This window comes from Mauremys mutica, chromosome 2 (assembly GCF_020497125.1).
Source record: "Mauremys mutica isolate MM-2020 ecotype Southern chromosome 2, ASM2049712v1, whole genome shotgun sequence".
Lineage (NCBI taxonomy): Eukaryota > Metazoa > Chordata > Testudines > Geoemydidae > Mauremys > Mauremys mutica.
This window is the reverse complement of record NC_059073.1, coordinates 249,619,286-249,644,554: the sequence shown is the minus strand read 5'-3', so window position 1 is coordinate 249,644,554 and position 25,269 is coordinate 249,619,286. Positions and strand designations below refer to the sequence as shown.

General features: G+C 41.9%; 1 protein-coding gene across 1 annotated transcript in view; it reads left to right on the top strand.

Annotated features, from left to right (window-relative positions):
* The window catches only part of VPS50 (VPS50 subunit of EARP/GARPII complex), a 160,002-nt gene extending 154,470 nt beyond the window's left edge, over nt 1-5,532 (top strand). Inside the window, exon 28 of the mRNA XM_045005923.1 lies at nt 4,796-5,532. Within this exon, the coding sequence (XP_044861858.1) occupies nt 4,796-4,915 (120 nt within the window). The 3' untranslated portion in view covers nt 4,916-5,532. The remainder of the gene's footprint in view (nt 1-4,795) is intronic.
* Nucleotides 5,533-25,269: the final 19,737 nt, after the last annotated feature.

The window sequence follows — 25,269 nt, the reverse complement described above, 5'->3', positions numbered from 1 at the left end:
AGAGCTCACTTTGTATTTTTGATTACAAGTGTTTGCACTGTAAAAAATCAAAATAAATAGTATTTTTCAATTCACCTAATACAAGTACTGTAGTACAATCTCTTTATCATGAAAGTTGAACTACCAAAGGTAGAATTATCAGAAAAACCACTGCATTCAAAAATAAAACGGTGTCAAATTTTAGAGCCTGCAAGTCCTACTTCTTGTTCAGCCAATCGCTCAGACAAACAAGTTTGTTTACATTTTCAGGAGATAATGCTGCCCGCTTTTTGTTTATAATGTCACCTGAAAGTGAGAACAGGCATTCTCATGGCACTTTTGTAGCCGGCAGCATCGCAAGATATTTACATGCCAGATGCGCTAAAGATTCATATGTTCCTTCATGCCCCAACCACCATTCAAGGGTACATGTGTCTATGCTGATGACGGGTTCTGGTCCATGACAGTCCAAAGCAGTGCGGACTGATGAATGTTCATTATGTGAGTCAGATGCCACAAGCAGAAGGTTGATTTTCTTTTTTGGCAGTTAGGGTTCTGTATTTTCTGCATCGGAGTTTTGCTCTTTTAAGATTTCTGAAAGCATGCTCCACATCTCGTCCCTCTCACATTTTGGAAGGCTCTTCAGATTCTTAAACTTTGGGTCGAGTGCTATAGCTATCTTTAGAAATCTCACATTCGTGCCTTCTTTGCATTTTGTCAAATCTGCAGTGAAAGTGTTCTTAAAATGAACATATGGTGGGTCATCATCTGAATCTGCTGTAACAACAAATATATGGCAGAATGTGGGTGAAACAGGGAAGGGGACATACAATTCTCCTCCAAGGAGTTCAGTCGCAAATTTAATTAACACATTATATTTTGTCATGAGCATGGAAGCATGTCCTCTGAAATGATGGCTGAAGCATGAAGGAGCATACAAATATTTAGTATATGTGGCACATAAATACCTTGCAATGCCAGCTACAAAAGTGCCATGCAAATGCCTGTTTGTATTTTCTGTTGGCATTGTAAATAAGAGGGCAGCATTATCTCCTGTAAATGTAAATAAACTTGTTTGTCTTGGCAATTGGCTGAACAAGAAGTAGGACTTAGTGGACTTGTAGGCTCTGAAGTTTTTCATTCTTTTGTTTTTGAGTGCAGTTATGTAACAACAAAATCTGCATTTGTAAGTTGCATTTTCAGGACAAAGAGATTGCACTACAGTAGTCATATGAGGTGAATTGAAAAATACTATTTTTTTAATCATTTTTATAGTGCAAATATTTGTAATCATAAATAATGTACACTCTGATTTCAATTACAATGCAGAATACAATATATGAAAATGTAGGAAACATCCAAAATATTTAATACATTTCAATTGGTCTTCTATTTAACAGTGCAATTAAAACTGCAATTAATCACTAATTTTTTTTAATGCAATTAATTTTTTGAGTTAATCGCATGAGTTAACTGTGATTAATCAACAGCCCTAATTTTAAGCTCTGTAGATCATGGACTGTCTAGTTAATACATGTTAGGCTTACACAGTAGGCCCCAATCAGGATCCCACTGTGCACAAATATACGCAAAACTAACAACCAACAGCTCACCCTTATTCAAGACCTGATGCTGGCAAGATTTGGTAAGCTGACCAGCTGCCCTGAGTCCAATAACATAGAGAAGTAGAACAGAATGTCACCTGCAAGTTAGACACACCCCAGCAGCATTGCATACATGTTACTTTAGGTTTAGCATACAAAAACAAGTGTCTATGCCACCCTCTCATTGCTCTTACCTAAGATATTTATTGTGAAAATTACAGTAATAGATTGCTTATGCCACCCTAACAGTGAATATGCACATTTACTGATCAGGTGTAAGAATGAAAGACCTCCACAGAAAGCATAATAATAATGAAATCCCTTCTTGCCCTCAATCCTCTGCTCTCTAAATGCTGTGGCGAACATATGGATCCTGTAGGTGTTAGCCAAAAGACTGAGGTCTAGATTGTAGCAGACCAAGAAGTGGGGAGTAGAAGGGTAAGAGCCGCTCAAGCAACACAGTCCACAGGTGCATAAAAAACTCCTTCTAATCAATGGTGTCCCAAGTGGCAGTTAAGTTCAAGTGTGTGTGTGTAAACATTTTCTTTGTATCCATTGTTAGACAGAGGCCAGATAATACTACCAGTGTGGTTCCTACCCCACACCCAGATCTAAAACCTAATAAACCAGTATCTAGAACATCTGAGGATGCCACAAACTGCCTGAGTTCTCACCACCATCTGCTTCATAACCTTACGAAAAGTAGGAGTTAGAAATAGGTTGGTCAGTAGTTAGCAAACCTGTCAACATTAAGAGTTGGATTCCTGAACAAAGATCTCACAGCAGCCTTTTTAAGAATAATAGTTCCCTGTCAACCTTCAGGAGATATTGACAGTCTCCACCACACTGGACCTAGTGGTGGCCTTCACCAACTGAAAGGATATGGGATCATCTTGATGGTTGTAGTTTGAAGCACCCATAACTAACTACAACAAAATAAAACCCTTTGGTACTCCCACACAAGAAGACTGTAGGGAAGATAGGTTGTCTCCCTATACAGTACTCTGTGTTCTCTTGACAGGGATGTAACAGCCAGTCAAGAACAACTCTTTCCTTTTCCTTTGAGTCTACTACTTTGATAGCGGTAGTCCAGTCCAGTTGTAACAAAGACAGTTAATGGATCAAGAGGGCTGGAGGGGCTTCTTAGAAAGCATTGCAATAATGAAATATGGTTGGTGGGCTAAATAGTGACAGCATAAGTCTAAAATACTTCAAGGGTCAGAACAGGAAGGAAGGAGAGGAAATGCTTAGAGAGGTATAAGGGTTATATGTAGAAGTAAGGATACAATTAAAAATGGGAAAACTTAGGCTGAATATCAGGATAATCTCCCCAAAAAATCTACAAGTTGTATAATACTTCCATGGGAAGGACTGAGAACTCCTCCTTCATTTGGAGCGTTTATAACCAGACTGAACAATACACTAATAGAAATATGCTAGAGGACAAGCCAGCACTGGCAGGGGAGGATGGACTGTATGATCTACTAGGACTTTTCAGTCGCTAATTCTTGACACACTATGAGAGTCCAACATTTCTTCAGAATTCCTCTATCTGATACTGTAAGTAGTGACTCTTGAGTCACGTAGTTTTTTCTCATGCCAGTTATATAACCGTACACACCTTTAAGCTTGTTGGAGCTCTTTCCAAAATACTGTACAACTGCCATGCCCTCAGAGAGCCACTCTTATGTCCAAGTGGGTTAACAAGTTGAGATTGGCTCATCAGTGAGTGAGCAGAATCTTTTCCAAGCATAATCATCAGCATGATTGTTGGGGGTGTTTCAGTCAAACAATGCCTGCCCAGTTCTGCCTCGTTAGTACAGACAGCAATGTATTCTGAGAAGGTGAAGCTGGTACAGTATTATGATCCAAGTACAAGAAAATTGCCATATGTTGACTAGAAAATTGGAAAAATCTTCCACAATCCTGGCTAATAAGAATTTGAAAAAATTGGGACTTTGAGTTAGTTCCCATGGTTCACACACCAGAATTTAAATAGCTGTGAGCTGGAGGAGCATAATGGGTAATGACATGCAAAGAAGTCCATTATATGCTGCTGTTGGAACTCTGGGAAACAAATGGAAGGAAATTGGCCAGTTTTGTGGAAAGCTCTTTCTCACTATTAGCCTCCATCCCTTAATAAAGTTAAAAATATCTGAGAAGTTGCATGGAACATGAAGTGCACTGATTAATCATCCAAAATGAATATTTATAATTAAGCTATAAATTTTAAGTTTCTCCGTCTTTGCAAATGGATTTTTAAAACAAAGTAATAAAGCAAAAAAAAGCAAAAGAAGCCTAATTTTTTTCCTTCATCCAAAATGTTGAGCCAGAATCCAACTTACTATCTTAGCTATTTCTCCATCTGTGTTTGCATAGTATCTAGCGCTACTGCAGTCTAAACAATCAATAACTGTACTGTTTGGGGCCACACACTGTTAGGATGAAAAGTCTTTTGAAATGATGCATTGAATCTGTTTCAGGATTGCTTTAAATCCAACTAGAAGTTTGCTTTACTTGGGTGAAAGCAATGCATTTGCCTCATTATATCTTGAACTATGAGAAATAGTAAGCAGTCATTTGTTGACCTACACTGAATAATTCTCATTTGTATTTGCTGGTAGAGCTTACATTTTGGAGTCTCCTTTTCAGCAAAATAAAGGTGAATTCTCGTAAATCTGATGTTTTTACAAGTGTTAAGAATCCTATTAACATTTGTACAATATTTTTAAAATTTGTTCTTTATCATACAGTAAAACTAGTGTTGAAAATCCTATTTGGTAAAAATATTAAGTAAAAGCCAAGTGGAAGTGAGAAGTCAAAAGAAACAGGTCATTAATTTGATAGTCACTGTTTCTTTAGCAAATTGTTGCAATTGTATTAAAGGTTTATCCAGTTAGCATGTTTTTCTAAGGAATGGAAAATACATTTTAAGTGGCTTAAGATGTTTAAGTAGTCACAGAATTACTTGCTGTCCAACACTCTTTTAAACTGTAAGTATTTTCCATTATAATCTGCCATGTAGTAAAACACTAACTGTTTTGTTTACAACCACATGAATATTATCCAGACCTGGCTAAGCCAGCGGCTTTAAATATATTTTTTTGTGTACCAAGAGTTTCTATACACTGAAAAATTGATCTTTTTTTTTTATTTAACTGCATATTTTTGTCTGGTTGTTTGATATAAAATGATCTGCTTTATTTGGCCAGGAATATTCCACCAAGCAGTTGACCAATCTGGTGAATGTTTGTCTGGGATCACACATCAACAAAAAAGCAAGACAGAAACTGCTAGCAGCAATTGATGACATAGACAGACCTAAAAGATAATTGGGGAAAGTTCCTTTTCTTGTGATTTGTACCTTCTTCTGTTAATATGCTGCATGCAAACCAATCTCTCGTGGACTACTGAGGACATTCTATTAACAAAAATATTGTGCATGGCCTTTCATATTTGTGTTTGGAAACGCTTTGAATCAGTCTGGTATTCTCAAATATAACTTTTATAACCTCTAGTCTTTTCTGTTTTTGTTATTTTCCTGTACTAAAAGGACACTATTATTGTGCTGGTTGTTCAGCTGTATATTTTGAAAAAGTGTATACTGTAAGTAAATCAAAATTACAAGGAAACACATTGGCTTAATATATAGATGGTACATTTTTGGTCAAAGAACCACTTAAAATATGATACTTCTTCATCTTACACCCTTCCACCTTTGGAACTTGTGTTTTATTATGAACACATGTAAAGTGAAGGAAAATGTACAGTCTTTTCTAATGATGAACCTTGTATGTGGATTAAGAGGGCAAATCAGCAAATTAATATTGTAATATCAAGCCCATAGTCTTCATATAGATTTTAAATGTAAGTTCATTTCAAAATTGTCATATCAAAATAATTGACCAGAAATTATGGGAAGGTAATAAATACTGTACAGTAATATGAATTGATTTGTGAGAATTCCTTTGCTAGTTTTTACAACATACTATGTAGTTTACAAGAAAAATTAGTACAGTTCCCTCAGAACCCCTTTCCCCCTCTTCCTCGTTCCCACACAATAATGCTAGGAAGTAGGAGGAATAACGTGCTGGCTAGAATACGGGCCTAGGACTTGGGTCAGCTGGGTTCTACTCCCTGCTTTGCCACAGACTTCCTGGGTGATGATGGGCAACTCAAAGTCCATCCCTCTGGAGCAGATCCTCAACTAGTGTAAGTTGTCCCAGCACCGTGGACATCAATGAAGTTATGACGGTTTATACCAGCTGAGGGTCTGCCCTTCTGTGCCCCTGTTTCCATATCTGTAAAATGAGAATACTTCCCTGTCTCACAGGTGTTGTCTGACTAAATCGTTACATACTCAGAAGGTGCTCAGGTAGGGACGGACCCATACAAGAATCAAGATAGAGACTAAGTTGACTAGAATAAAAACTTGGTCAATGAATAGTGAGACTTAATAAACTCTGTCCCAAATCAGTAAATATTTTACTCCATGTATTAACTTTAGACTTGGCTGAATTCTATTTTAATACACATTAATTCATGTGATGTGGCGAGAGTTTCTGCCTCAACTTTGTACTTCACGTTAAACCTACACAAAAGTGTCAGTAGATATGGAAGCACAGTAGTAGTTAGACACCTTTGTCAGAAAATGTATATGAGCTAATTGTTACTTTTATTGTTAACCTTGCTTTGGAAAGAAAAGAGTGAGCATCTGTCTAGGAATTCAGAAGAATGAATTTTATGGTCTAAATAGAATTTTGAGACTTTAAAATTTCACACAGTCTGAATAACTCTTGACTCCTCTCTCTTTTCCATACCACAAAAGAAATAGGATTTACACCCGAAGCTGAGCCCATACAGTATTCATCATCCTGTCATCCAAAATGCCATTCGCAACTTCTTGAGCGGAGTGCTAACGGGAAACTTTCACTTAGATTAAACCATTTTTTACCCTCATCAAAAAACAATTGCAGTTCAGTTCATTTTGAAACTGTGGTCTCTTGTGTCAGTCAATCAGCCATAAAGCAAGATCTTGAACAAGGAGTTCTTGGAATAAATAGAACTGGTTCAGAAAGGATCATTGTAAAATTTCATCCCCATGGTTAAAATAAGGAGCTTGAATATTTTTACTGTGGTCTATTGCATACAAACATTTAATATCTTTTGGCTTAATTGAATTTGCTGCTAACTTGGTGGCTACCAGCCAAAGATATAAAAGGCAATAGGGGCAGGAGGGCTGGGGTGGGGGGGGGGGGGCCAACAGCACCATCAGCCAAGCTAATGGGCTTAATTTTTATAGTAAATCTGTTCATCAACTAATTATATACCACACACAAACCATGTTAAGAACATTAAAGTTGCAAAGTCACACCTGTGCAACCTCAATTTGACCCTGTTGCTGCTGCTGTTCTACTGCTTGGTTGCTATGGCTGGGGAATTGAGGGGAGCGGCAGGGCATCTTCCCTCCACCTCATCTGTTCCCCCACCTCTCCTAGTGTCTGCCTGCCTGCCCTGGGGCTGCAGCAGCATTACTGTTGTATTCCTTCTTTGAAAGCACATGTGGATGTACATGCTCCCCCTTGAACCCCCTTTCCACCTCAGCTTGCTTCAGGCTGCTGGGCCTCCTTTCCTTTCCTCTGCCTGCCCTCCTCTCTTGCAGTTTGCTGCCTTGTCCCCAGTTTCCCCTTGTGATTCATTCATTCCCCCCCCCCCAGCATGTTCCCTTCCCTTTGTGGCCTGCTTCCTCATGCCCCCCCTCGTGGTTTGCTGGCACCTCCTCCCCGCCCATCAGCTGTTGTCTCCTTCTGGTGTGCTCCCTTCCTCTCCCTCTCTCATATGCCCCCTCTCTGTCTGATTGTTGCCTGCCTCCCCCAGACCCGCTTGCCCTGTGCCCCCACATATACCTCCACATGTGTGATTTCCACCCCATTTCCCTCTGTTTTTGTTTAATTCCCTCACTCGCTGCACTCCCTCACTTACATGCCCTCTCACTCCCAGTCCAGCCAGAGGAGCCAATTCCCCCCGTTACTGCAATCCCCCTTCTCCCCTTCATTTATGTGATTAATGCCCCAATTCATATTTGCACTCCCCCTGCCCAGCCTTGTGTGAGCAGTTACCCTCCATTCCTCCCCTGGCCACATGCTTTTATCATTCCCCCTCCCCCCATACCCCGCTGGTTGTTCCTGTCACTTTCCCTTCAGACCGGACCCCCACACAACCACAGGTGAGGCTTCTGCTCTGGAGACTTTGTCCACGGGAGGGAGGAGGAAAACAGGCAGGGGGATCTCCAGCCACCATTGATGCCTCCTCCCCCCCGCTCCCTCCCCGCAGCTTTCACATCTACCCCCATGGCTATGACCAATATTTCTGTCAACACATCACCCTCCCCCCACCGGGATGGTGGTAGAAAGAGTGGGCAGAGATTCCACTGCCACAAACACCTCTACCACTGGTGCCTGCTTGGTCAGCAAGGAGGGCCAGGGCAGAGAGAAGGGCAAGAACTCCCCCGACAGGCTCCTGTGGTAGTAGGCACTAATGCTGTGGCTACTCCTCCCCTTGCCATCCCTTCTGCCAGCTCCGTGGGCACCTGCAAACTGAGTTTTTCTCAAAGGTGGCCAAATTAGGGCAGAATGTCACAGGGTTGGCAAAAGGCCACCACCTGACAAACTGAGTCCTGCTCCAAAGCATCGGGGAGTTACAACTTCTCAGTATAACACCTGTAAGAATTTTTTTAATGTGGAAAAACAATGTATTGTTCCCTATCTTTTTCCCTGTCCTAAGAAAAAGCTCCACTGTTTTTGATGAATTTTTCCAGAAAAATTCAGCCTAAAGCAGACAACCAACGTGGAAAAGTTCAGCCCAAATGTTTACATTTTGGCAAAGTTACAAATAGGTGAAGATAGGATCTTATCATGGGAAGCATCGAGCAACCTTAAAAATAGGTCTTGCTCCCAGCTCCACCTATAATACACAAAATAACCTTACGAAAATTGAGGTTGCAAAGTCATACATGCAAAAATTAAGGAAATGCCCAAATTAAGGTTGAATTGAAAACAAGAGTAGAAGGAAGCTGTAAAGGATAAAATGTGGGTGGAGTGAAAGGAGATAAAGGTGAGGGTTTAAGGTTGCCTTTGGCTTTGAAAACTATGCAAGGAATTAAAATTTCATGTGGAAGGCAAGGAAAGGAGCCAATGGATAGATGTGAAAAAGGATGAGACAATTTGAGCAGAACTTGATATTGTGTCAAACTAATCCAGGTTAATAAAAATACAATGGTCACAGGACTAGGGAGATCATAATCACTATTTGAACAGATAATAGGTTATTAAAATGTGTTCTGGAAGTTCTAGGTAATCGTAGAGTGCTTTTTGTAGCATGAATATGTTAAAACTCCTTGAAGCTGGTGGGTATAAGAGCTCTCCTCCATTCAGTGTGGATGTAAACACCATGAAGCTCGTTTATAGAACCAGATAGCTGAAACAACAGGGGCTTGTGGACAAAACACCACCACATGCCAGGCTGGAGTAGAAGCTGAACCATGTGCCCCAAGCAAGTTCCTCTGTGATCTGATAAATCCTGGGGAAAGGGATTGATTGGATTGGAGCAGTTGTCTGTGTGTGAGAGAGAAGCAGGAAAAACACCAGAGAAGCTGAGAGAAGGAGTAGAAAACTAAGTCTACAGCAAGAAAAAGCACTGTGAACATGACCCTTTTAAAAACAAAACAAACAAAACAAAAAAAAACAAAACAAAAAAAGCTGGGAGAGTGAGAGAGCATTTGGGCTAAGTGCTGGCTGAAAAGGGACTTGGAACAGTGAGCAAAGGAACTGGCTTCTGCTGTGTTTAGGGAGTCAGGTCTTTGTATGTTCTTTTAAATAAACAGGATTGCATCCAAGAAATATCTGATTCCAGCATCATCAGTTTTTCCTCCTAACCAAAGCAACCTGCTAGACCCCAAATTTTGGCTAAGTACTCAGGTCCAAAAGGGTATAACAATACCTAGCTACTTTTTTAATGGCTTTTTTTCGCCAAAAGAAAAATATACTCCAGAAAATGCCTGGAGTATAACAGTTGAAACCATTTGTGCAGAGGACTCTTCACAGTCAGTCCGTTAAAGTTTTCAAATGACTTATACTAAACTTTCCAATCAAAATAGGCCAATGAGAATCATTCCCCGTTTTGTCTCCTGGAATGGATCCAAAACAAAAATGAATTGTACCTGCTAAGCACCCTAAAGCTACTTACGTTGTCAGCTTGTCACAATGTGCAAACCAAAGCCAAGAATAATTGCACTCCTTTCCCAAACTATTGCAGAAGATGACTAAATTTGCAACTACTTCCCTTTAAGCATAAAGGGTCAAATGTATTCCGGGTGGAACTCCATTGCAGTCAGTGAAGTTACAGCAGGAATGAATTTAGCCCAGTAATTTAAAATATTTTCAGTCATTTATGCAATGTTTGAGTCCTGTATATCGTGGAGAGTGTCTGTTAATCCCTCCTGAATAGTGTTATACTTATCCTTATTTTCATACGGTGAAATTCACCCCCTGAGAGAGCATGCTTAAGGCCTTCCACAACGTGGCAGCCTAGCAGTTGTACTGCACAGTTGGAGTAGCTGCACTGGGGAGTATCACTGCGCACCATGGAAGAAGGCTCCATATTGGCCAGCAAGTTACCCCACACATCTGCCATCAAGGGAGAAGTTGACCAGGATTTGGGCTATCTGTGGGTGATAAGGGGAGAGAGAAAAACGTCATCCCATTGGTTCTGAGAGAATCTTCACCCATTTTGGTTCATTGACTCCCAGAGCCAAGTTTATGACTGACTCGAAAGTAAGTGAAAAATGCTTTGAATGTTTCCCATCGCATTTTAAATTGCACAGAGGTGCTGGAACAATTTGTACAGTGGGGGTGCTGAGAGCCATTGAACCAAACAGTAAATCCTGTATATGATGGCAACCACTTCAAGCCAAGTGAGGCAGCAGCACCCCTAGTTCCCGCACCTATGTGCACAAACCTGAAAGATGGTCTGCGAGTTCTTTGGAACCAGGCATCCGGAACAATCTGATGTAATGCGTTAGTATATGCTGTGGGAGGAAATTCAGCCCCAACTTGCTGCTTTAGAATTGCACAATATCATAAGCAAACCAATTCTTTTTCAGCTTGTGTTAAACTTTGGGTCTTTGCCATGGTAAATGACTCTGAGGCAATCCTAGTTATTAATATCTATGAAGTCCTTATGTTGCAAAGCTGTGCTTTCCTAACTCACCTCCTGAATAAGTCAGTGTTGCAAGATAGCTGACAAAACTGGTTAATTTTGCAGTTTTTCCCAAAAAAATCTCCCAAGGGCTGAATGTCTGCAGACACCTGTTTATATTACAAGTCATTCAAACAGGCTCAGCCAGCAAAACTTAGATTTACTGTGTGTGGGTGACGAGATCTATTTTATTTATAGCCAGTTTGAAAACTAAACATTGCAGCAGCCACAAACTCAGAAGTGGTTATGATAATGGTGCAAGCACAGAAATAACATCATGTCCAAAGAGCAGTGTTTCTATATATATTGACTATATAAGGATATGTCCATGTATACTGTCCTTGTAGTGCCCAAACCATTTATTTCCCTGTCCTATGGCTCACCCCTTACAGACATACAAGGAGAGCATTCCACTTCCAAAAGACCCCAAATACAATGAGTAACATTTTTGGATCCAGTTAAGACTATTTACAATGCTGAGTTCATTATATGGTAAAAAAGTGAACATGCTATATGGTAAGATATGCATAGGAGAGAATGTATAAAAAATGCAAAGTAAACCTCTTCTTTTTATTGCCACATAGTGGGTGGATATGTAACAGTTGTTATGTATGTATTTTGCACCATGTTTAACCCAGCCACTAAAGGGTTATGTATATGTATGCAGATGAGCTAAACTCAGAAAATGTATGGATCAGCCGAACAAGCATCTATGTGAATTGTTGTCTTCCTGTTGGCTTAAAGTGGACAGGACTAGTAAAAGGTGGCAACTTGTGCTACTCCATAGCTACCTGTGGCTGGGCTGAATCTGTTTTGGTCTGGAGACAGCTGTGTGAAAGTTACTAGAAAGAGCAGCTTTCTAGCTCTGAACACAGATTGCTCTTGTGATCTCTGTGTTCCCATGTTTATTTAAAGTTAAGCAATTGTTAAGGAAATTCAAGTGGAGACTTCGTCATTCGTCCTTAAACAATTCTCCAGAGCCTCAAAGTAGTAAAGCAGTTGCTTTTTTTTCTCTTTATGGGGCAGGGTTTGTATCATCTTTAAAGTACCATTGGTTGTTGAAATGATTCTAGAGTTGCTAATAATATGGTAAATATCTATTCAGAAACAGGGAGTTTCTTCTTTTGTTTATTGGGACTATATCATGGGTAGGGCCCTACCAAATTCACAGCCATGCAAAACACATCACGGACTATGAAATCTGATCTCCCCCCATGAAATCTGGTCTTTTGTGTGCTTTTACCCTATACTATAGTGATTTCATGGGGGAAACCAGCATTTCTCTAATTGGGGGTCTTGTCCCAAAAAGGAATTGCAGGGGAGTTGCAAGTTTATTTTAGAGGTGGCGCAGCATTGCCACCCTTACTTCTGTGTTGCCTTCAGAGCTGGGTGGCTGGAGAGCAGTGGCTGCTGACCAAGGGCCCAGCTCTGAAGGCAGCTGTGCAGAAGTAAGGGTGGCAATACCATACCATGCCATCCTTACTTCTGCGCTGCTGCTGCTCTCCTACCACCCAGCTCTGACAGCGACGCTGCTGCCAGCAGCAGTGCAGAAGTAAGGGTAGTAGTACTGTAACCACCTTTACAATAATCTTGTGACCCCTCCCCCCGCGGGTCCCATTTGGGTCAGGACCTCTAGAATTACAATTTAAATTCAATTTAAAATCTGAAATCATGAAATTTACAATTTTCAAATTCCCATGACCATGAAATTAACCAAAATGGACAGTGAATTTGGTAGGGCCCTACTCATGGGTATATTTGGTAAGTGAATAGTCTGGAGTTGGGCAAAGCAGAAACTGCCTCTAACAAATTGAACAAAAATACAGTCTGTGTACACATATAAATACATGGTTGCAAATACCAGATTGTGTGTGTGTGTGTGTGTATATAATCCATTAAATAGTACATTAGTATTATATAATGTACATGCATGGATTTCAATATGCAGAATTTTGCAACCAGATGTCTAACTTCCATGTATTAATATTTACAAAATAAGAAGTTGTGATCATGCTGCCGATTCTGCATATCCAATGGAAAATTTTGAGTTAAGTGGTCAGAGAGTCTTCATTAAGTACATGTTAAATTGCTGATTAGTTGTAACAGATGATATAGCATCACTGTTAGTATTCATTTTGGATCTACCGTCTATCTGATGTAACCCTCATGCCCTCAACTTCCTCAGCGTTAAACTTAATGTTTAATAGTGGTCACAGTGAATAAAGAAAAAAGTTATCAAAATGTAGTATGTGTGTTGAATACCACCTCACTTGAAGGCCACATCCAACACTGGATCTTTGTTTAAGAATGATATTAGACAGAAGCAGGATTACCCTGTTTGATTTTTTTAGAAAGCTTCAATAGTCTGGAATAGAATTTATATATACTCTAAATTCTACATATTGAAATCATGCCTGTACATTACACAGACACATTACTTATGTACTATGTATTACAATACTGCTGCAGCATTTAACAATGATTAATTATTGATTTGTCTGAAATTGATTGCAAAGTTAACTGACATTTAAGATCCATTTATTGCTTCAATGGGGCTTGTGACTATGCAGCCCCACCTCGGGTATCCCAGTGGTAGGCCATGGCATGACCCTTGTGCCTGCCTCAGTCTCCCCTTTCTTCCATAGACCCTAGTAATTCCACACAGGCTTTGAGTATAAATAGCCCTTTGTGGGGTTAATTCATTACAATCATAAACCAGCAAAGAGTCCTGTGGCACCTTATAGACTAACAGACATATTGGAGCATGAGCTTTTGTGGGTGAATACCCACATCGTCGGATGCGTCTGACGAAGTGGGTATTCACCCATGAAAGCTCATGCTCCAATACGTCTGTTAGTCTATAAGGTGCGACAGGACTCTTTGCTGCTTTTACAGATCCAGACTAACACGGCTACCCCTCTGATACTTGAAATCATAAACCAGAATTCCCCAGAACAGTGCAAACAATACATTCACTCTTTCAAATCCCAGTAGTCCATCAACGCCAAGTACAGCTCCAGCATCTCTCAGCAACCTCACCCCAGCTCTCAGGTACGGCATCTCACTGTGCCTCTCACCATATCTCGCCCCAGCTCCTCTAGCTGAGGTGCTTCTCTACCCTGCTTCATTCTAAGGTCTGGCTCTAGTTCTTGCTTGGAGATGTCATTCCTCCGTTGTTCCCCAGCCTTCAGCCATCTCTGGCTTCAGCTCTCCAGCTCAGAGATCTAGCAGGCATTGCCCTCTGCTGCTCTGAGCCTTCAGCTCTCTCTGGCCTTGGACTCCTAAACTGCCTTCCTGCCTTTTCTGATCTGGCTCCACTGCTCAACCAGGGAACTCACCCACTCCCTTCTTCAGAGGTATCCCCTCCCTGAAGCTTTCAACCTAGCTCTGTTCTCCTGAGCTCCCCCTGTAGACAGTATTGCCTTTGGGCTGTCTCTCATTTATAATTCCATGGGGCAGCCCCACCCCCTTCATTACACCAAACTAGGGGACAAGTGGACTGGGAAAAGAACGGGGCTCAATTTCATTTAAAGAGTCAGCTATCCTGTTACAGGGGTACTCTTCTGAGTAATTGCTCACCCTTGTGAGGGGGCATAATCTTGCCCTTAGAAAGCACATGCATTTCATATTAAATAATAAGGATCTATCTTTGTGCACCATGTACAGGTGCGGTATGGCTCTGTATGTAGAAGTGTTGTGTGATAGGCCACAGGAATTCCATTGTTGCACAGTACATTGTAAAGGTTCAGTTATTACAAAGTGCTGGTGATGAAGCATAATACAGTCGCACACTCAAAGGGCTAGCTAATGTGTATACACAAACACATACTCCTTACTGCTTGGAAAAATGTCTCCTCTGAAATACCAGGGTCAGAGGAAAGGCAGAACAAAACTGCAAGTGTACTGTAAGTCAGTATAATCAGCTGAACAAATTGATATCTAGATCAGTTCTGAGCCCAAAAGGAGGTGAACCCTCTCTCACTGGTAGAATTGTCTACTTGAGTTAAAAAGTCTACTTGAGTGTTTACACTTGTTGATTTCTTTAAGCAAAGACAAATACAATTGTGTGAATGAGTACGACCATGAGCTGCTTCATGCCTCCAAGCTGCCAACTTCTGTCTCCTTATGAGCTGTTAGAATGGTTAAGCAGCCAAATGATCCAACTGGCTGAGTGTTCTTGGGTGTTTTATATTTTAAACTACACAAAACTGTGACCATGAATTGTAATATCTCTTAGCTCCACTACCTTTTTAAAAGATGGCATCTCCTTGGTGCTTCTGTATTGTCTAATAGGGTGTTTGTTTCAATTTATTTACAGAACTTTTATTCTGGGAAATAGAAATGATCTTGTTATGTTTTAGTGAGATTGTTACTGCTGCTGTTGCTATTCACTGATGGAAATATCCTGAGCAGATATGCTAAACTAAGTGAAATGTATATGTTTTGCCTACTAGCTACTAAGAGAATTTATACTGATAACGGCTGTGTCTGGCTTTAGAGGAACAAGCCTATAGCTGAGTGTTAGTCCACATACTTAATGAATTAAGTATTCATTAATACTTACAGAAGCAGCATATCACATTGGCGAGGGCACTGGCCAGTCATGAGTTTCTGGCACTAACTTGCAGTGTGATGTTGGGAAATTCATCTTATTTCTCTGGGTTTTAGTTTGTCCATCTCTAAACCAAGTAGTGATATTTGCCATCTTCTATAAAGTGCACTGGAATCTTCAGTTGTTGTTCCAGGACATATTTTTCAAACAGTGGCAGGGATATTAATGCTCCCCTTTCTAATGGTCATCAGCAACTAATGCTCCAGACAAGGCTTTCATAATCATAGAAATGTGGGACTGGAAGGGACCTCGAGTGGCCATCAAGTCCAGCCCCCTGCACTGAAGCAGGACCAAGTATACCTACACCATCCCTGACAGGTGTTTGTCCAACCTGTTTTTAAAAACTGGCAATAATGAGGATTCCACAACCTCCCTTGGAAGCCTATTCCAGAGCTTAACTACTCTTATACTTAAATGTATTCCTAATACCTAAATCTCCTTTGCTGCAGATTAAGCCCCTTACTTCTTGTCCTACCTTCAGCGGGCATGGAGAATTGAGCCCCGTCCTCCTTGTAACAGCCCTTAATGTATTTGAAGATTATCAGGTCCCTGCTTAGTCGTCTTTCCTCAAGGCTAACGATGCCCAGTTTTCCTCATAGATCAAGTGTTCTAAATCTTTTATCATTTTTGTTGCTGTCGTCTGGACTCTTTTCAATTTGTCCATCTTTCCTAAAGTGGGGCACCAAGAACTGGAAGCAGTACTCCAGCTGAGGCCTCACCATTGCCAAGAAGAGTAGGACAATTACCTTCCAGGTCTTATGTATGACATTCCAGTAAATGCACCCCAGAATATTAGCTGTTTTTGCAACTGTAACATGTTGTTGACCCATATTCAATTTGTGATCCACTTTGACCCCCAGATCCTTTTTCAGCAACACTACTGCCTAGCCGGTTATTCCCTATGTTGTATTTGTGCATTTGATTTATCCTTCCTAAGCGTAGTACTTAGCACTTGTCTTTATTGAATTTCATCTTGTTGATTTCAGACCAAATCTCCAATTTGTCAAGGTTATTTTTTATTCTAGTCCTGTCCTCCCAAGGCCAAGCAACCTCTCCCTTCTTGGTGTCACCTGAAATTTTATAAGCACACTCTCTGCTCCATTATCCAAGTCATTAATGAAAATATTGAATAGTACCCAAACCCAGGACTGACCCTTGCAGGACCCCATTACATAAACGCCCCGCCCCCACAGTTTGACAGCAACCATTGATAAATTCTCTTTATAGTAATGTCATTCTAGAGCATATTTCCCTAGTTTGCTTCTGAGACTGTCATGTGGGACTGCCTTACTAAAATCAAGATATAGCACATCTACTGCGTCTCCCCTATCATATAAGCCAGTAACCCTGTCAAAGTAGGAAATTAGTTGGTTTGGCATAATTTGCTTTGACAAATTCATCCTGACTGTTCCTTATGATCCTATTACCCTCTAGGTGCTTACAAATTGAGGGTGTAATAGTTTGTTCCAGTATCTTTCCAGGTATCAAAGTGCCCAAAATGTAAGGGCACATTACTTGTCAGAGAAAAATGTACGTGAATAAGAAAGTGCCTTTCCTTTGTCTCCTGAATTTTGTAGATGAAGATTCCTGTGTATTAAGACTATACAAAATAGCCTTCTGCATGCTTTCTAGTGAAGCTATGCTAAAACCAGAGATGCATCAGACAGTGTAGATCTCCCTGAACAGCCAGGAACACAATCAGGTAGCTGCAAGCATTGCTAAAACTATGGTTGATATTATTCCTAGAAGTATCAGTACAACACATTAAACTGCTACTTCCAGGAATAATAACACCGCATCCGTGAATGTAAGATAAGCAAATAAGAATGTGAATGATTCTGAAGTGATTTATCTTTTTTTAATTAAAGAACCCAGGGATATTAAAATACACAGCACACATATATGTTTATGGCTGCGACTTCTTGTAGTATGTCAATAATATATCCATGCGCTGTTGGTGAATCATGGAATTGCTTAGATACCAAGGTGATAGGTGCCTTAGGAACACCATGTAGACACAGACAGACAGATGGTCAGTTCGGTGGCAGAATGATAGAGCTTCTCAAAGAAACATAGGGACTTAACGAAGCAGGAAATTTACACAAAAGGACTCGCATTTATTTTGATTTTTATTATTTTCATGATTACTAAATGGAAATGAATTTTAGAGAGTAGGTAGGAGAATAAATGAAAATGTATGGCCACTGCCTTGGCAACATTTTTGATGTCACCATAGTTAGTTGAGTTGTCATACTAGTTAAGAACATAGGAATGACCAGACTGGATTAGACCAATGGTCCTTCTAGTCCAGTATCCTGTCACTAAGGATGGCCAGTACCAGATGCTTTAGAGGAATACAAGGAACCTAATAATGGGCAGTCATGGGTTATCTATCAAGAGGGAAAATGTAATCCTAACCTAGCAATTTGTGACTGGAGTATGCACTTAGTAAATTATTTGATTTGAGTCAATGAGCTTCATAGGCACTCAAATACTAAGCTGCTGGGTACCATTTAAGAGCATGTTTCCGAAATTGAGGCTAATTTTTCTCTTAACTGCGTTTTAAAGAAGTGACTTGAATTAATTATTAAAAGCCATCTCCCAAGCATTAATGAATAGCTGGTCTGGCTGGGATTTGAATGAGGCTTTCAAAGCTGAGTGCTATGCAGGTTGGAAATTACTGAGTCTGCTGATCTGTTGTAAGAATGAGAAAAAACTAGAACTTAAATAAACAAAAAATTGCTGAAGGTCAATACATTGCTATATCACGTACGTGAAAGGCATTAGTGAGTTCTGCCTTGGGTGTATATATTATATGTTATGGACTTTTCAGTGGTAATTACTTTCACCAGGTTATTGACTGATTATCAGGATGAATTCTTTTCTCTGAGTAGACTATATTGTAGGTTTATAAAGGCTCCTGGAAATTGGGTTTAGTAGCTTTGCAAGCCTTTATTTTTGAGCTAACAAACTAAAACAAATGGCTGGAGTACTGAGAGATGCATGTCAATATTTTGTAACTATTTTCAGCATGTATTACTGCACCATGTCAATGGAAATTTCATGAGAGACCAAAAACTCAACTCCCAGAGCATCACCTGTGAAGCTATTGTAGTGAGTTTATTTTCTGTGCCCTTTCTCTTTCTCTGCTAACCCACAATGTATCACACAAGAAGCACATTACTAATGAGTCAAAGTCAACTTTATGGTGTGAATCCCAATTGTTGTTTTACTGTTGTGTCCAGTAGTGCTTAGGAGCCACAGTCCTGGGCCAAGACCCCATTGTAGTAGGCACTGTACGAAGAACAAAGTGATGGTCCCTATCCCAAAAGCGTACGGTCTATGGGTATGTCTGCACTACAGTTGGGGAGTGCAACTGTAGTCTGTATAGACATACCTGAGCTAGCTGTAATCTAGTGAGCTTGGACACACATAGCAGTGAAACTGCGACAGCATGAACTTCAGCACAGGCTAGCTGCCCAGGTAATTCACAGGGTTTGTGTGTGTGTGGAGGGGCTTGTACAGCCCATGCTGAAGTCTGTATTTCTGCTGCTTCACTGCTATTGGTCCCTGAGCTGGATAGATTACAGATAACTTGGATATGTCTACACGTGCTGCTATCACACTCTGCGACTGCAGCGTAGACACCCCCAAAGCATGAGGCCGGTGGACACGAACAGACAGATGGGGGTACATAAGACAGTATTGGTCGGCACTGAAATCAATGGTGGTGCATAGGCGCAACTGAGAGAAGAAGTGAGCGCAATGCATGCAGTAATGGTGTGTCAACTCAGCCATGGCAATACCTTAGTGCTTTCTGGACCATGCCATTCATGGTTTTTAAAAAATACCCTAAGAACATGTTTGGAATGAATGGGGGATCAGCCTTCCACTCACCTCCAATGACAATGATACATGAAAGCCATCCTGGCCTTAACAGAAAAGGAACTAGGGTGTCTCTTACACCATTCATAACAGTAGGTGAATGTACTTCTGCAGCTACCAGTGATTGTGTGTTTGAGATCCTTGTCTTTTCCGTCTAAGATGTACCATGTTTGTGGTATTAGCAGTGGCAACGATGGTATCTCCTCCCATGTTGACAGCAGCATCATTTCTATCTCTATGTGCTCCTCAGTGGAACAAGGAGAACACTTGACCTGACACTATCTCAGTGGCCTAACAATAAAAGGTCAAATCATCTGATGATGATCATTTCTCTCTGACTCTTTTTACACACTCTTGGATTCAGCAGCAAAGGGAAAGAACAAGTGGTGCATCCTGGTCTGATTTCTTGATTTTTACCAAGATTTTAAAGGCAAATTACTGCAAAACCATCTCAGGCATCAGAGGTGGATGAATGGAAAAGGTCATGTTTGCAAACGTAATGATATTTCCCACCTCTGTTTTGCTTTATTTTCCAAAAGGAACTACCTCCATAATCAATGAACAACAGGGGATGCTGTGTATGAAACTCAGATGTTACCCTCCTATAGTCACAAACTAACAGAGAAAAATCCTACATGTTAAGTCATTGTTCATAGAAACACAACCAATTCTTCGCTATGGCATTTGTAACGATCAGAGCCTAAGCTCAGTCATTAGTTTGAAATGTCAATCACCCTTTGCCAGCAGCAGGTGAAGGGAGGAAAATATAAGCACACCAAGTTACTGTAAACTGTAAACTTTTGTTTTAAATCTAAGTGCACCCTCTAGGATATGTCCACACTAGTGACTGTGCCGGTGTCCATGGGCAGACGTATGCCATAACTGCCGATTGTCCACACTTACGGCCCGGAGGCATGTGTCTCGAGGTAAGTAAGCTAGCACACCCGAGGGCTGTGAGTAAGGTACCTGCCTTAGGTGTGACGTGGTTCTGTACCCATCCCAGTTTGCAGTGTGAATAGGGGTTAGGGGAGTTTAACCAGGACTCGAGTTTTCAAAAATAGAACTTTATTGTGTGGAAAGAAACAGGAAAGAGAGTGAAAATACATAAGGCCCAACATTTTAGCAGCACTGTAAGAGGGCGACCCATAGTTCAAACCCCAAGTAAACACTCAACATTTATGTTAATGTATTAAAAACATTTGTCAATGTTTCATTCATGTTACCAAACATTTAGCACGTTGTGGCTCATTCTGTGGCTTTCAAACATTAGTGTAGGAATAGTCATGGTTCTCCTTGGTTCTCCCACCCCCCTCACGGCAGGGAGTGGTAGGGATTTGGGTTCATGTCACGCTGCACCTGTTATGTTGGGGCCATTGAGTTTTCCACGGAATGGGAAGGCTGTTGTGTTTAGGGTCTCTGAACAAGTAGCTCGATAATGCTCTGAAACATCTGTGTTTACTGCCTGAGCAAAGCCAAAATGTCCTGATCGACTGTCAGAGACCAGGACCTGGGTGGTCATGCCTAGTGCCTAGAGAAGGAGCCAGTTGCTGGGATTCAGAGCCCTGGGTCAGAGCTGAAGTCAAATGGCAGGAGCAGGACTGGAAGAAGGCAGGAGCAAGTGGGGATCATGCAGCTGCAGGAGCTGTTGCAGCTGTGGGCGAATGCTTTGAGCAGCATCTGGACTGCGATCTGCTGACCTCCAACCATTCAGACGATGTAGCCAATCAGCTGTGCTCATTAGGTTGCCCATAGAGTGGCTCAGCGGCAGGCCCTGATTCCTGGCATGCATTTCCCAGTGCCCTTGTGGTCCCTTTGCCTCACCTGCAGCAACTGCTCTCTCCATTCTTGGTCCTTCTTCCTGGACCCAGACATTTGGCCCCTCCAATCCCTGCGTTCCCTGTGGAGGGCTGGATGATCTCTCAGACCACATCCTCTCTGGTTTGCTTCTTTCATCACCTGATCAGGGTAAAACATTCAGCGGGCATGGGAGGCACCTCTCAGGGGCACCAGACCAGAGGCTGAGGATTAAAACAGACAATATGGTATTAGATTTACAGTCACAACGGAAAGAGAGAGATGGTCTTAAAAACTCCCTTACGTTATTTCCATAGGCAGCTTTAATAAGAAATGATCATTGCCACTTTCATTTTGGAGCCCCTGGTTACATCATTGTTCTGCAATGGTGAGCTCAAGCAATGGTGAGTACAGCCTGGTGGGGTGGCGATATGGGGGTGCCTGTTTAGACACTGGATGCTCCTGGGTATGAGTATAGGGAAAGTACAGAGACTATTGCCAATATTTTCACAGGCAGTGGTAATGTTAGCTGCTCTGTCTCTCTTGAGAGTGACAGAGGCACACAGAGCCCATGTGCTACTGGTGTCCTGAAGCCACCCAGACCTGGATGCAGCTAGTGTTTACTGCACTGGTGCCAGGGGAACTCATTGCAGAGTGTCTCCATGGACAGTTCATCAGGATTGGGCAAGAGAATAAAAAGGCCATCCCTGTTCAGGCAAAGTACTCTGCACGAGGAGAATTGTGCCCCCCTCTACCCCGCCTAGCTCAACAAGCCAAAGGATGGAAAAAGTGGACACTGCCTCTACCTCTGTCCAAGCGCAGGACACTGGGCTGATGTGGACTGTGTAAATTGCTCTCTGATACTCATTTAAATTTTTTTTTCTAACGTTTTACAAATAAAGTGAGCAATCAGAAGTCAGTGTCTTTGTTCTGTAAATGGGGAAAGAGGCAGTGGGGAGAGGAGGTTTAGGGCCATGAGAAGGTAAAAAATGCTTATAAGGAGTAATGCAAATACACACTTATCTGAGCGCCTTTCCCCTTTAGCACTGAGCTCATCTGCACTTCCCTGGCAGAATTGCCTTGACTCTGGCAGAGTTTCAAACAGTGCCTGGCTCGTCACATGGTTAATGTCCCCTTCCAGTCCTCCCACCCCCTTCCAGCTCATCGTCCTCACTGTGCACTGCAGGGGTCTCTGCGTTGGGTTCCTGGGAGGTCATCTGCAGGGTGGTGGTGTCCATGCCACATATGACATGCAGTTTGTTGTATAAGCGCCAGGTCTGCAAGGTGGCTCCAGATCTGTTGTTAGCCTCCCTCGCTTTCTGATGTGCCTGCTGAAGTTCCTTCGCTTTCACCCAGCACTATAGTAACTCCTCACTTAACATCCTCCCGCTTAACGTTGTTTCAAAGTTACGTTGCTGCTCAATTAGGGACCATGCTCATTTAAAGTTGTGCAATGCTCCCTTATAATGTCGTTCGGCTGCCTGCTCTATCCACTGCTTGTAAGATTCTAGGGAAGAGCAGAGACTTTACAAAGGATCATTGCACAAGTTTCTCTTCTCCGCTTCCTCTCCCTCCCTCCCAGTTCCCCCAGCTGTTTGATGGTGCTTAGGACTTTCTGGGAGGGAGGGGGAGGAGCAGGGAAGCGCCACGTCCCCACTTCTCCCCCTCCCTCCCAGAAATTCTAAGCTCCACTAAACAGCTGTTTGGCCGCGCTTAGGACTTTGGTGGGTGGGTGGGGGGCAAGGAGCGGGGATGTGGCTGCTCCAGAGAGGAGGTGGAGTGGGGGTGGGAAGAGGTGGGCCTAGAGTGGGGCAGGGACAGGGACAGGAAGAGGCAGGCCTGGAGCATCCCCTGGCAAATTCAGCGCCTGTTCTTCTCCAGGGAAGCTGCCGCTGCTGCTGTGAGAGTTCTTGCCTGCAGTGGGCTGTGTGGGGTAAGCCAGGGGCACTTCCCAACCACAGTCCAGTCCAGTAGATAATGCCTTTTGTCTGCCCCCCAAAAATTTCCTTGGAACCTAACCCTCTGCATTTACATTAAATCTTATGGGAAAATTTGATTTGTTTAACATGGTTTCACTTAAAGTTGCATTTTTCAGAACATAACTACAATGTTAAGTGAGGAGTTACTGTACTATGTAACCCTGTTGTGCCCCCTTTGCAGCAGCCCCTGTGTAGTCCGCACACAGCAATGTATATTTCTTTGGCTGCTCCTTAGCTGGGCTTGCATGGCCTCTTCTCCCCACAGGCTAAGGAGATCCCTGACCGCTTTCCTGCTCCAGGCAGGAGAGCATCTGGTAGCTCTCTATGTGCATGAAGCTGGCATGGTTGGTGGCTCACAAAGGTGGGCTAGTAGGTGTTTTGCTAGAGTGGCCAATCAGGAAAAGGCATTTCAAAACCATGGTGGGAGTTTTAAACGAGGGAGGGTGGTGTCTGGTGTTTGTGACCCCTGGGCAGTGCAGTCCAAAATTGTGATCAGCATGACCACTGTCACAGGGACGGGGCATTGTGGGACAGCTGCTGGAGGACTGTTAGGGTTGACACAGGGAATGCAGTGTCTACACTTGCCCGACGTTGACACAAGTAAGTCAACTGTGCCTCTGTGTCTTTTGGGGAGGTGCTGTTATTACGTTGCGGTAATGGGGTGCTTACATTGGCAGGAGACAAATTTAGATGTAGACACATGCAAAACTAGGTCGAAACAAGTCAACTTAGGTTGACCTAACTTTGTAGGATAGATCAGGCCTCAGTTATCTTTTGGAGCACTTGTTCCTAGGGCACCAGTTCAATCCCAAGACACAATTATAATAGAGCAGAAATGAGGCTGTCAATGGCCCAAGAGCTGTCTTGGCAGTCAGGGACCACCAATTTGCAGGGCTGTTTGCCTGACACACTCCTTGTGCTTGTGTGTGTGCACTCTGAGGGGAGAGCGTGACTAGGATTCACCAGCTCTGTACCACCTGAAGGATTCCTCTTACACAGTGGGAGTCCTCTGGGGGGCCAGTTAATCTGGCACTATGGCTGCTTTGCACTGTGAGAGTGAGGCTGAGAATATGGCCCACAGTGTGACTGGTCAAGGGGTTGTGAAAGCAATGCTCCTCCTAGCTCTCAGGGTGTCCTTTCATTTTGAAGAAAAAAATAGTTGTTAATTTTATTTCTGTACTACAGCACTAATTCAGTTAGCTCTGCTACTTGCCGACAGGGCTAGCCTTTGAAGATCATTTGCTGAATGGGATAGCTGGATTGTCTATTTTTTAGTAGGTCTATTTTTCTAAAAATGGTACTAGTCCAAATTATTACGTGTAATGGAAAATAAATCTGGCCTTGCCTTTAAGGGTTAGAGGAAGAATGAATTTGTTCAGAAATAAGTTTAATTTTCAGTCCTCCCATTACATTCTCCAAGAGCAGGGTAACCTGAAGAGAGAGAGAGAGGTATTTAATTTGGCAAATCTCCTGTGATTTGGTTCCTGAACACCTACAGTATCTTACAGACAAAAGACAGTCATTTTTACTGTATTTTCTTAGAGAATTCACTTCTCTAACTTTGATTTCAGAAGAGCTTACCTCGCACTGCAAAGATAATTCAATATTAAATAGGTATAATTTTCAGTCTTTGCAAATGACTTGGCCAATGTATCAGGTTAAATATTTTCCTCTTGCAAAATGTAGTGTGCTATTGGAGCTTTAATAACCACCACTGGTCTGAGCCATGGAAGCACGTCCCATCCTAAAGGCAGCACTTCAGACAGCACAGGGCTCCTGAGCAAATGAAGATGTCATTACACCTGATTCTGTCCTCCATATAAAGGCAATTACAAAAATTTGTTAATTAACTTACTGTACTATGTAACAGTGACAATTGTTTTTGAAAAATCACAGACAGCAGAGGAGGTACTAAGATACTGGGGAAAAGCTCATTAAATTCTGCTTTTCAAAAATGGAAATTAGACTGATCCTGCCACTTGTCACACAGGTCTACATTTTAAAAGTCATTGTGCAAATGTTAAGCACAGCCATCACTGAACAGACGGAATATAATGGAGCCATAAGACAAAAGCAGCAAAACACATTCAAAAAAAGAAATACATCTGCCTAGACAAAGCTATTTCTTTTTGGGGAGAGGGATAATTCTATTTATTCAATC